This window comes from Trichoplusia ni, chromosome 22 (assembly GCF_003590095.1).
Source record: "Trichoplusia ni isolate ovarian cell line Hi5 chromosome 22, tn1, whole genome shotgun sequence".
Taxonomy (NCBI): Eukaryota; Metazoa; Arthropoda; class Insecta; order Lepidoptera; family Noctuidae; genus Trichoplusia; species Trichoplusia ni.
Genome location: NC_039499.1, coordinates 5,983,442 through 5,995,855, shown reverse-complemented (window position 1 = coordinate 5,995,855; position 12,414 = coordinate 5,983,442). Strand labels below are relative to the sequence as shown.

The 12,414-nt window shown below is 40.7% G+C and overlaps 1 protein-coding gene across 1 annotated transcript in view; it reads right to left on the bottom strand.

Moving 5' to 3' along the window:
* Positions 1-1,646, bottom strand: part of LOC113504399 (flocculation protein FLO11) — a 46,778-nt gene extending 45,132 nt beyond the window's left edge. The window contains exon 1 of the mRNA XM_026886656.1: positions 1,497-1,646. Within this exon, the coding sequence (XP_026742457.1) occupies positions 1,497-1,504 (8 nt within the window). The 5' untranslated portion in view covers positions 1,505-1,646. The remainder of the gene's footprint in view (positions 1-1,496) is intronic.
* Positions 1,647-12,414: the final 10,768 nt, after the last annotated feature.

The window sequence follows — 12,414 nt, the reverse complement described above, 5'->3', positions numbered from 1 at the left end:
GTCCGGTGCATTGTTGCTATGCGCCAACGATCACACATCAAACTAATTGCGATTCCGCACGGCGCCGCACCGGGCAGCGTGCCGGCGCACGACTAGCGCCGCCGCCCGCCGCCGCTTGCGACACCGCACGCGGCCCGCGCCGTGCGCCTCCTGTGCGCGACGGCCGCCCTAACAACAACCGACTCGGATTATTCGCGATTCACGAGGCAAACCAACAATTATGTTGCGCAAGTATCCGCATTCGAGCTCCAAACTTTTATATTCGCCGGGCGTCCACCACTTTAATTCACTGTTTTAATTGCATAAGCTGTGTAAAGGCATTTATTCGAATATAATAGCTATATGGTTGCTGGTAGTTTTCATGAAACTAGTTCTACATTAACATTGCATCGTCTCATCTGCATACAATTGAAAGATCAAGAACATCGGGCCGGTGTCAGTGATGTGGAGCTCGCTCGGTGTGCAAATAATCAGCTACTTACAGTCGTAACCTACATTTGGTCATACCAGTTCTAACCGAGGAGCAAGTGACCCGAGCGTTATTGCCCAAATGTACAAGTTGGTGGTCGCGCGCCGCCGGCTCACCAAGCCACCGGGCCCGCCGGCCGCCGGCCGCCGGGAGCGCGCCGCCTGCGCCGAGCCCGGTGCCGCGGTGCCGCCAGCTCCAAGGAGAACCAGCCTGACTCACGCCCCGTGGACGATGAGACAACAGGTTATAACATTGGTTTTTCGACGTTATGCAAAAAAGCGCCAGAGGTCATTGCGTCACTAATTATAATTCCTTGTACGGATGTTGGACAGCCTTCGACGGTCGATCGACGTGGATGATGAGCGGAGACGTCGCGGAGACCGACCCCGGCAGGCCTGCTCACGCAGCGCCGCGCGCCCGCTGTGTGTCACCGGCACTTACATTGTTCTGAGCCGACTTGATGGCTTCGCGATAATACAGTTTATTATACAACCGGTGTTGCACAGACTTTATTGCACAAATAAACACGGAATACTAAACGACTTTTTAACAATTGATCAAAGACACTCGACTCGATTAAGTCACTACAATCCAATTGTCCATTAACGGTTGATAGTAGAGGTATGAGTTGTAGTTGCACAAATACATAGTTAGCTGTAATATTTTCTATAACTCTTATTTGACCTAGTGCGATAACTTCCAGATTATATATCAACTGTGACTCAGTAGTGATTCACCTCTTTGCCAGTATTGAAATTTTGTGACCTTTATTGCAGTCCTGCCAGGAGATGTTAAAATAAATACCTGGCCGATATAACGATATACAAATTTATCGTGTGACAATTATTATGCGTGAAATTTGCGACAACACAAACGTGTGATGAACAAACTTTTTAGAAATAATTAAATCAAAGTCAATCTACAAGGATGTCTGCAGTTTGAATTTTCCGGAGGGAAAACACCGGGCCGGGAAAATATGTAAATTGATTGATTTAGGGCTCTCTGCAGCGACAGCGGCGGTACTCACCGGATCATGTTGTTGTTGACGTTCGCGGCTCGGGGCGGGAGCGGGCTCGAGCGTGTTATGTTTCACAGCACAGACACGTATCGGTAATGGCGTTCAGCGCGCGGCCGCCATGCCGTCCGTCCGCGGCGAGGGTTAGGACGCGAGTGGTGTGGCTGCGCGCGGCGCCGCCCGCTCCCGCCGAGCCCGCTCGCTGCTGCGCCGAGCTGCTGACACCGCCATCGCTGCACCAGCCGCCGTTACAGAATTTATGCTAACCCATGAAAAACTAATTGTTCCAAAGCCGTCATAATGTATTGTTGAAAAAGGCATAAAATCGCTTGATCGAACCAGATCCAGAGCTAGATAACAATTAATTACTGCAGTTCAGTACTTGTGTTTGGAGTCAAGATGGTTTTCTTGCAGACCTTAAAGATATTATTATAAATAGAGCAATACGATTAAGTTTTAGTCAGTTTTTTCAAGAAGTGATTGGGCTCTCTTTGATAACTAGAACTTATCTAACTACAGCAGTTTGACTCTATACTCGAAAACCAAAAGCTACTCCTACTAAACTGTTTATTATCAGTTCAATAAGAACTAATCATCTGCATTATGTAGAATCCCGAAAACTAGGAATATTCTCGTAGAGTCGGTTTCATTAATGTACGAAGTTATTATAGTACTCGAGCTTAAATCTAACTACTTAACTAGGATCATAATTATAAGATGTACAGAGTACATACCCCGTGTTTTTGGTTAAAAATATTTACGAAAAACTGGAAATGTAGAGTTCGAAGAATGAGACTTATGGGCGTCATTTAATATCCAAATCAAATTATTTTGTTTTTCTTAATTATTAAATATTGTTAAACTATTGCCTCAGAAATAAGTGAGATAGCCAAAAATATGGGATTCTCTATTCTTACTCGTATTTTATTAGTGGTTTTCCCGACTCTGCCCGCATAATTGAACAAAATTGAGTTTTTAAAGTTCAATAAAAAACCCTCCGTGTTACTTCTTATCCTTCCAAGAATATGTGTGAAAAGTTTAATGATGTACATGTGTATGATGATCGACAATAATATGTGATTAATTAATAATAGTGATGACCATTGACTAGTTATCACCGAACGCTGATTTTCCTTGATCGGCTTCCGCGAAATGCGAGGGGGTTGGAGTTGGCTCTACACTGCCCTTGAACTCTGTTTACCATTCTAGTATCACTTACGTCAAAAGTGTTCTCGACAGTTCTCGTTAAGTTTTGGGTTTCAATTATTTGAGGTCTGAAGTACAGCTCTACCCACTTGAAACAGTAGCTTATGAGTAGCAAGTCTGAGTTGCTTAGCAGTAGCTTACTTTATAAGGCAACTTGATGCTGCTAAATACATCATCAATCTGTTCAACGCTGTCTTCACCGCTTGTGGTCTACTTTTTCTCTAATAGACGCTTACATGTTTTTACTATATAATGAGGTACTATAACAGCAATAGATATAATACCATAAGTTGTGAGTGATCAGTACCAGTGCATTAGTCACGGGGCAGTCAATGCCACGGCGGTAGAGTTCGGCTTCGGGCGCCGCGCGCTCGGCCGTGCCACCCGCTCGCCCAGAACGACCCCACTACACTCATTATCATTCGTTACAATTAACCGGCTATTACTGATATCTAATACATTTGTCTTATATATTTATGTCTCTTAAGCTGAGCTATAATCAATTTGCAATTAATGTTGCCTATACCAAGCTGTTGACTTTAATAATGAATTTATTAGTAGCTACTTCTACTTGCAACTTTTAACTAGAACTTACATAAAAGCCCATATATTTCTTATAAATATTCAGGATGTTGATTTTGCTACAGTAATAAGCCTTCTTAGTGTAGATAACAGCTCATTAACCGATTGTATTTTTATTTATGGTCAGTATTTCCGAAGAGCTTGCAACAAAACTTTCCTTAAAATATAGATCCATAAGAATAGTGAACTTAAGTGTTCCAAAGTAATACCTAAGTGTAATGTTTACAAGTAGTTCTTGCTACGTAGTATGTGTAGGAGGTGCGCGTGCGCAAGTAAGCCGGCGCCCTGCGTTGCGTGCGCGCCGCCGAGCGTGGAGCACGCAACTGAGTTGATGACCGACAGTGGCGTAACACTTAGCATATCAATTATGCACCGAAATCCTTTACACTAGAAAGTGATGCTGAAAACTGAAAAACTCAACTTTACCCTGCTCATCCGAAAAATAATCGCTACGTACCAATGAACTCCTTAGCCTCTATGCTAGTTCATACAAAATCTTGAATCATCCTTTAAAATTATGCAAGGAATGCGGAAGATGCTAAAAAAACAAGTAAAACGTCAATGATTACACAAATAGTTAGAAATAAGTGTTACTACAAGGTTACACAGTGTAACTAACTGGCCATTAACAACAAACCTATTAAAACCCTATAACTCAGGAAAAGGTGTGTAATTGTTAATAAAAAAGAGGAAAAAATAACATCGATTAGTGAGGCGATTGTTTAGAGAGACACCTGCGCACAAGCTTGTCCGCCTGCTTCGCTTGTTGTCAGTGCAGTGCGTGGTGCCACGTGTGGAGATTAGAAATGAAGCCGTTATTACTGTGACGTGACTGCAAGGAAAACATTGGAAGCGACCGAGATTATTTACAGAAAAAATGCCAACACAAGTGATGAAGTGTTGTGAATACTTTGTCTCGAAACTGCTGTCACGCGAAGGCAATTCCTTTTTCTATACTTTGTTATCGACTTGTTGATGCTGCGGTTAATTTATGGTCACAGATAGACTAATAATGAAATTCTGATCGAGAATTTGCCTTATTTAGTTCTATGAACTCTACATTTTCGAACTAATAACACTAGTGACCAAGAATTTTCTAAACAAATGGGAATAAGGAAAAATTTAAAGAGTAGCCATCATCATTCTCGCTTCTCTAACGCAAAACTCTTTTGAAAGTAAATGAAAAGCTTTAAAACTTTAGTCCTAACTCAAACCAGCAAACTTCCCTTCAATGGCTTCTAATATAAAAAAAAACTCTTAACAAATTTAACTTTGTCCCGACATTACGGAAAGGACCCGACGATAACATTCTTTAAACTATTTTGTTCAAAACAAATGACGCGCAGCTTAAAAGATGACTCGGACATAATTCTACGAAGCGATCGTTAACGAGGTTATGCATGCAAGATATTTACGTTTATCGAGAAAAATAAGATTTCACAATATTTCATGAGAATTATTGCAACTATTGACATGTTTAAATGAATATTTCCTAACTTTATTCACACGGAGGATAAAAAGCCTAGGCTATTTAGAATTTTTAGAACATCAATCAGTGATATAAAATGAGAATTACACGATGGAACTTTGTTTTGTAAAGTTATATTTTTGAAGGCTCTTTTGTGTGAAATTATTCGTATATGATTAGGTATGCGTGTGTTTTCCTACAGCGCCACACAGTGCCGCACTGTGCAGTATTAGTAGTGGAGGTGTTTGTTTGTGCACGTAATGCACCGTTCTTCAGGAATTTGTTTTTTGTGCAAACGGAACACCGAACAATGCATTGTTAGCACGCGCCGCCGCCGATTACACCGCGCGCCGCCCGCGCTGCGCCTGCGCCGCTCACTCTACTACTTGTCTTACAACATAATTGTTTTACCTTAAATTACATATCAATGATTTTTTTACAACAATATAGAAGCGAACCCTTGATGCAGAATGAAAAAGGATAAGCCACATAAAAACCTTTTTTTGTAGGGCATTATTAAGGTACCGTTAACACATAAACATATGAAATTACATCACACTGTAATAATTTTATTTCTACATGAAATAAATAAATAAATTAGATTCAATCCTTTCACTCCGGTACATAGTAAATTATTATTCTTATCTAACAAAGTGATAAGTAAGTTTAATCATTATTGAACTTTTATTTGCCAGTGTTATGGGAGTACAGTATGTTGTCAAGACAGAGGATTGATGACACATATTCTAAGGGGAGGTTCGGGTATGAAGGCTTTTTTGTTTTTGGGATCAAAGTAATGCTAGTCTTCTGATTAATACAGACACTAAAGATTGGTGCAGCTTTTATAATGAAATAGCAAATTTCGCGAAATACAGTCCCGTATTTCATCGATGTTTTTGTGCACATAATAAATCTAAACGCTTAAACTAAACCCTCAAGTATACGCTGTGGGTGAGCACATTAATTTTAAACATTGCTATATACAGGTAGGTACATACATATGTAGGTACCGATACCCTGCTCACAGCACCCTCCTAAATTAGCCAGGTTCGTATCTATTTCGAGATATTCACGCTATGGAGCACGGAGGCTGTAAAGCGGCGCGTGAAGGCTGCGGCCGGCGCCGGTGGGCGGTGGAAATTGAGCGCGCTCGAGCGGACGCGATGGGCGCGCGCCGCCCGCCCGCCCGCCCGACCGGAATGCAACGCGAAATCAATTTACAAATAAAATTTTACGTCAACGTGTTATGGACTTATTAACAGCCTTTGTTCAATTTTATTTTGTAAACGTTTTAAAAGCCTGAATATAAAAGTTAGTCCAAAAATTTAAGTTTATTAAGCCACCGCTGAAATTTTTGTTCATTGTTTTAAAGTAAAAAGGTTATGTCTATTTGAATATATGTAAATAACCTGATTATGTAAAAGAACCTAAGGATTGTGACAACTTTGTATACCGTAACTTTACATATTGTTGCGACACGAACTAAGGCTCAACTGCGTTTTAGATTAAAGTTGTAAAAAGGGTTGGATCCAGCGCGTTGGGCCCTCGCACCCGTGTAAGCCTTCCGAAGATCCGGGCTGTGTAGGTCGTGGCGCTTATCTATACATATTCAGATCCTGATAAGAGTCACGTATCATTAAAGATACAGAGATTTATTTTCCTGCTTTTATTCTAAAGTTTAAGCATTCTAAGGCAACGAGGAAGTCTTTTAAAAGGAAAAATGTCTTGTCTTAATCCTAAAATTTTGAGACTAAAATAACATTTAATAACACTCTTTTAAAACTAGCCTGAGGCTAGTTTTTTTCATTGCAGTCTTTTAAATATATTAAAGCCTCTTCCTACAGTCACAAAGTCTCACAGTCAGCATGTCATACACTACTCGTGCCGATTGTGCATCGTCAGCTGCCACAGTAGGTCTAGTGGTGTCGTGTTGCCGCGTCAGGTGCGCCCGCGCCGAGCACTCGCGGTGGCGTGATCACAGTGCTGAACAAACAACATTTTAGATGGTGCTGAAACAGCTGAATGTGTAATTATGAATACTAGTAATTGTTAGCGATTTTGTATTACGGAATATGCTAAGATGCTGTTTATATAAATTGTAGGTCGATAGGTTTGGTCTAGACTCTAGTGTAAGTTCTAACACAAAATACCTACTGATGAAAATATGTAGGTTTATGATTTACCAGATTTTGAACATTCGAGAAACTGACCCGTCTTCTTTTGTCTTGTGTACATAAAAAAGGTACCTAATTCTAATAGCAGTTAGGTGTCATACATAAAGTAGGTATCGTCTGTACACAAATTTGGGTTTCAAAGAAATATCTTTTTCCATATACTTTCATGAGCATCCTTTACTATCGATAGAGGATCACAAATGCTTGTCCTCCGCTTGGCTCGAACCTGTCTAACGCATATTGCATTTTGGCATTATAACCTTAAAAAGTCGTCTCTTCGTGGTGTCGAACAGCATAAGTACTCTAGGCACATGTTCCATACATCATTGTCATACGATCGACACTGTTGTCGAGTATAGAACGTGTGACTCAGCCCGCGGCCACCCAACTCGTGCGACTACTAAACTTGGACATTATTCTGACACTAGTGAGCGACCGGTGTATCGTGCTCCTGACAATATTTGCCGATATGTGTCACGATGCGTTCATCGCGCATGCGCAGACTCTATTATGCTTACTAAGTATATACCTACCGGATACACCTACCACACACACAAATTCTATAAAAATTCTAAATAGTTGTGTTTTATCATATAATTGACCCATCGATTTTGTAAATTGGTAGGTAAAACTAGCGGTAGTGGGGGATCGGGTATCACGGCACACTTTAGAAGGTTGTTTGTCACAACGATCATCGCGAAAATTTGAGAAACTACGTATACAGATACAATCTTAACTTAACAGAACAGAGTTAGTCTACAAAGTGACATCTATCAGGATCCCTGGTCCCTCATACATAAGAAGCACATCACGGTGGCCCGCGGTACTGCTGGTGACACAGTGCTGTCAGTTGACGCGTATCGAGAACAATAGAAGGATGCATGCGGCCCTCCGCCGCTATGCGCGCACGCACAAGTCACGTCACGTGGCGCTTTTGCATCCATCCCTCATCACACAAAACAAGAATATGCAGAAGGTTGTCAACTTCTACTCTTCAAAAAAAAGTACCTACAAAATAAGTTAAACTAAAATTTATTACGTTTTTTTTTTGCAATAAAATTCAAAACATTTACTTTCTTTAAAACATAACATGCGATAAGTAATTAGATTAACTGTGCACAAGTAGACCTTTTCCTAGTTGTCTGCTTGGTGACTGTCCTGATACAGTAAATGACAATAGTTAACGCATGTAGCACATATTTCAATGTAACATCCATTATAGCTGAGCCGCCATAATGTCTGACATGATTATGAATTCTATCTGTGTCGCATCAGCAACATACTAGAAAACAATGATTCCGTCACCTCAGGCGGTGCGTTTTATTATATGCACAATTACTTCTAGAAACTTTATTATTATTCCTTAATGAAACAAAATCGTGGGTACTTACTTAGGCTAATCTCGTATTACAGCCAAATCTAGGTAACATAAACAAGCTGAAAATAACCAGGATTAGTTAATGGGGTACTTTTATCATCAAACGTCCCACGAATTAATTATGTAGGAGAACGTGCCGGTAAGCATCGACCGCGCGCCGCATGTTACATGTAATGAAGACTCTACCGACACACGCGCAGGACACATATTAAGCTCCCGTGAGAACATAAATCTTACACGAGGATCCATTTATATGAGGCTTTATTAACTAACACGAAATTAATGAGTACTAGTCATGAAATCATCGAGTTATTTTGTTTAGTGACCTCACTGGTCGTGCGGTTAGACTGGTCGTCTATGATTCTAATATTGGACAAAAAGTGCTTTATCAATCACAAATAAACAAATAAATGAATTACTTTACTAGCCAGTCAGGTTTCGGAAATATTTATGACGTATGAATTGTAAAGTTTATTGAATAATGGATGTGCATGTCATCACCGCTTTCAACTTCAAAAATACTATGAATATGTCTGAGTTTGTATAAAAACAGCGATGGCAATTAAAGTGTGAAGTTCAGTCAGGCTAATAGGTGTCTCTGTGTCAGAGCTGCAGTAGGTCGAGTAGTGGCGAGTCGGTGGAGAACAAACAGAAATATAACTTTAATGGAGGCGCACTCAGAGCGAGCGGAGCGCGGCGACGCGACGCGGTGACGCGGGAGCTGGCACAGCGCCAGCCCGCTACCTGTGACTATGTGCTGAGCGATGTTTCTTATGCTTAAACATATGTCAAAATACAACAATGCCTCTAATCAAAATTAATGATCAAGGTAATAGCAAAATACAACTAGCACTGTTTTAAAAGGCTCTACAAAATGTATGGTTCGTTGGTAACGTTAAGCACTGTACCTTTACCATTTCATAGATTAACAACTTCTACAAAACAAAATTAATTTTGAAAGTTTTTACTTTAAATACTTACGCCTTTTCAAGCCGCTAAAGTTGCATTTCTGCCTCTATTTGCACGGCTCTAACATGTGAAGCTTATAGATGGTGATATAGACACGTCATATGATTATCCCTCTCGACATTACTCCTGTTCATCAGAGTGTACCGGCGCAGCGCAGTAGGCAGCACGGTATCAGCTCCGCGCCAGCAGCGCTCCGGGGGACCAAGCGCCTCGAAACCATTATAGATCGCAGCCTCAGAGCAAGGAAGTAACCTGGATGTGGCACACATTTTGACACCAGCGGCGCGTGGCGCGGCTTGACTCTGCTGGGTCGCATATTTATCATCGGGTAACATTGCATGTGAAACAGCGTAAAACTCCTAATGTAGAGCAGAAACCTCTTTGACGCATTACTTAAACTATTATTCTATCCACAATTTAATGAGGTGCAAATTATAAATAACCTAACATTGATATAACTTCCAAGTTTAAAATATATCGTACGTTCCAACCAAGTTGTCTATAGAGAAGTTAGTTAATTGACTACCTACTCCACTAACCCATCTCAATATCTTCATTACTCGCTGGTCGGCCGTCAGAGCTATGTCGTTGTTAATGCGGGCGCGTACGTGCTTCGCTGTCCGCCACCACCGCTCCTAATTGTCCGGCAGATATCGCCGAACCCGGGAGATAATTAACTCACACTGTTAGTGTAGTTTGCCACAACCTAATTATAATTCGCAACAGGATTGAGAGCCCCTCTGCGGTGCTTGGGAGCATGATTGACAGTGTTTACAAATAAGTAACAACAATCGTTTAACTCTAATCTAGTAAACGTCGGAGCCTAAATTTAAAACGATAGATAGGGCGCATTACATGTCATATCTACAACTCTTGATTTCGTTCTTTTGCCGACACTAAGTAATTATCAAGAAGAATACTTTCTGAGCCTTAAACACTAAAGTCAATACAAGCCAACATGCTTGACTACGGTTGTTGATCATAAATCATAATTACGTCGCTGTCAGTACATTGCTCGCGCGCGTCCGCTCGCGATCGATGCTCCCGCTCGCCGATATGACAACTCATGTAATTCGCATCACCTTGCATCAAGCGTATTAAAATAAGACAGGTTGCGCCGGGCGCCGGAGCCAGCGCCAACCGCCGGGCGACCGCGGCGCTAAGGCAGAGCCGTGTGAGAGCAATCACTAAATGTAACTGTAACTTGTATTCCGTTCAAATATAATTACATTTGAGTTATACAGCCTGACTCTTAGATAGAGTTAACATAGCATTCAGTCGCAGCCTGTTTTTTTTCTGTGTATAATTTGCGATAATTTAGTAAAATGGAAGGCTCGACTAATAATCACACTTGTTTATTAGCCCTACACTATCGCACGTTGTCCCCAACCGTCATAAACACTCCGCGAGTTAATTACTTTATTTTGACGTAGCGCCGGCCGCCGCCGCCGCGCCGCCGCTCGGCTCCCGGAGTCTTGGCGCTCGCAACGGTACATAAAGCTTTTATTTCTTACCTCCGTTATCAATTTGTTACATTTATGATGATAAACATGACCTGCCAAATACTAATGCCTGTACGCAGTGGCCCCTGCTGGGTAAGTTTTAATGATTTACAAAGTTATAACTTTATCTTAATCTGTCACAAACTTGTTGAGTATTATTAACCTATAAAGGGGTTTCTATATTATCGAGCTTTTTATGTTCTGTTGGATGCACTCCAGGAGAAGAACTCCATACAACAATGCAACACGTATTTATATTATTCGATCAACCCTTTCATGATATTCGTTCTTTTTTCAATCAATCTTCTACAATGCGATGATGTCACATAATTAAGAACTAATACATTAGCGCTCATAAATAACGCTGCATAACCTATTAACAAACCTCGCAGCATTCACGACGAGCCCAGTGTAATAAACTGTTCTCTATCTGCGATATATTTGTATACAGCAGCTTCCAATCTGACGAGTGATCTGTGAGAGCCTCGCCGACCCAATATTAGCATACCCTATATTGGACTGTCATGGAGTTCTCTATCACGGATTCATACCTGCCCTTAAACCCTAATAATGTAAGTCGAGGGTGACTATTCCTACTTATTGGAAATAGGGAGAAGATATAGCGATGTAGTTTTTAATATCACGAGTAGTATTTTTGAAACTCTGCATTTTGCAAACATTACAAACATTATAGTATATTATAGTTTTGCTCTAATTTGAGCTTGGTAGTTCCGGAAACACCGAGCTGAATAAACTTTCACATTTATGATATAGGAAGGAAGTAAAATAAATACAACTCACTACAGAAAATATAAATGAACCAGTATTCCCAAAGCGCTGTTATGTAAAAATTCAATGAGAGCCGTATTCATAGAGCGAGCCGTGTAACAAAATCCCTACCATTGTAACATTACAGATAGTTTCGACACAAACACATATCACAGTTCATTGCTCAGTTCGTATGAAAACCAGTCATTGCGTGAAAGGAGAAAGGGCAGTGGAATGTTACAAATACAAATGTTCGCGCTCTTCGTATTTTCAGAGCAAACTTTTGATTGAGTCAGGTCACGGGTCACGCGTGACTGAGAGAAACGGTTACTGTGCAAAGAAACATTCAGAATTTCCACTTTACCAAACTCCTTTAGAACATGGCAAATATTAAACATTTTCAGACATTTTGTTATCTGCTGACATTTATTAACTTCAGTCAAATCGCGGCTAACCCAAGTTTTATGTATAATTATTTAGGAAGAAGACTTATTGCTGTGGAAACTGCTCACTACTTTAAATAATAGCGTAATAATAAACTAGTTACCCATCAATCAACAGAAGGATCGATAAATACTTACTAACCAGTATCTCTGAGCATTTCAAGAAGTAAGTATTTAATAAACCTTCTGAAAAAAGCTGTGCAGTGCGCGTCACAGTCCACCAGTTGTTATCGACCCGCCCAGCAGCCGCCCGCCCTACACTGGCCGACGGAAACACTTACTGCTGCCAATAACGCGTATGCTCCTCGACCCTACTAAATAAGAAACTGGATTAATTAATTATATGTGGTATAATGAGAATATAGTCGTCGTGGTAATGTTTGCTTCCTGCATTAAGTAATAGGAATATTGTAGAGTCACTTAAATTAAGTTGATTCTTA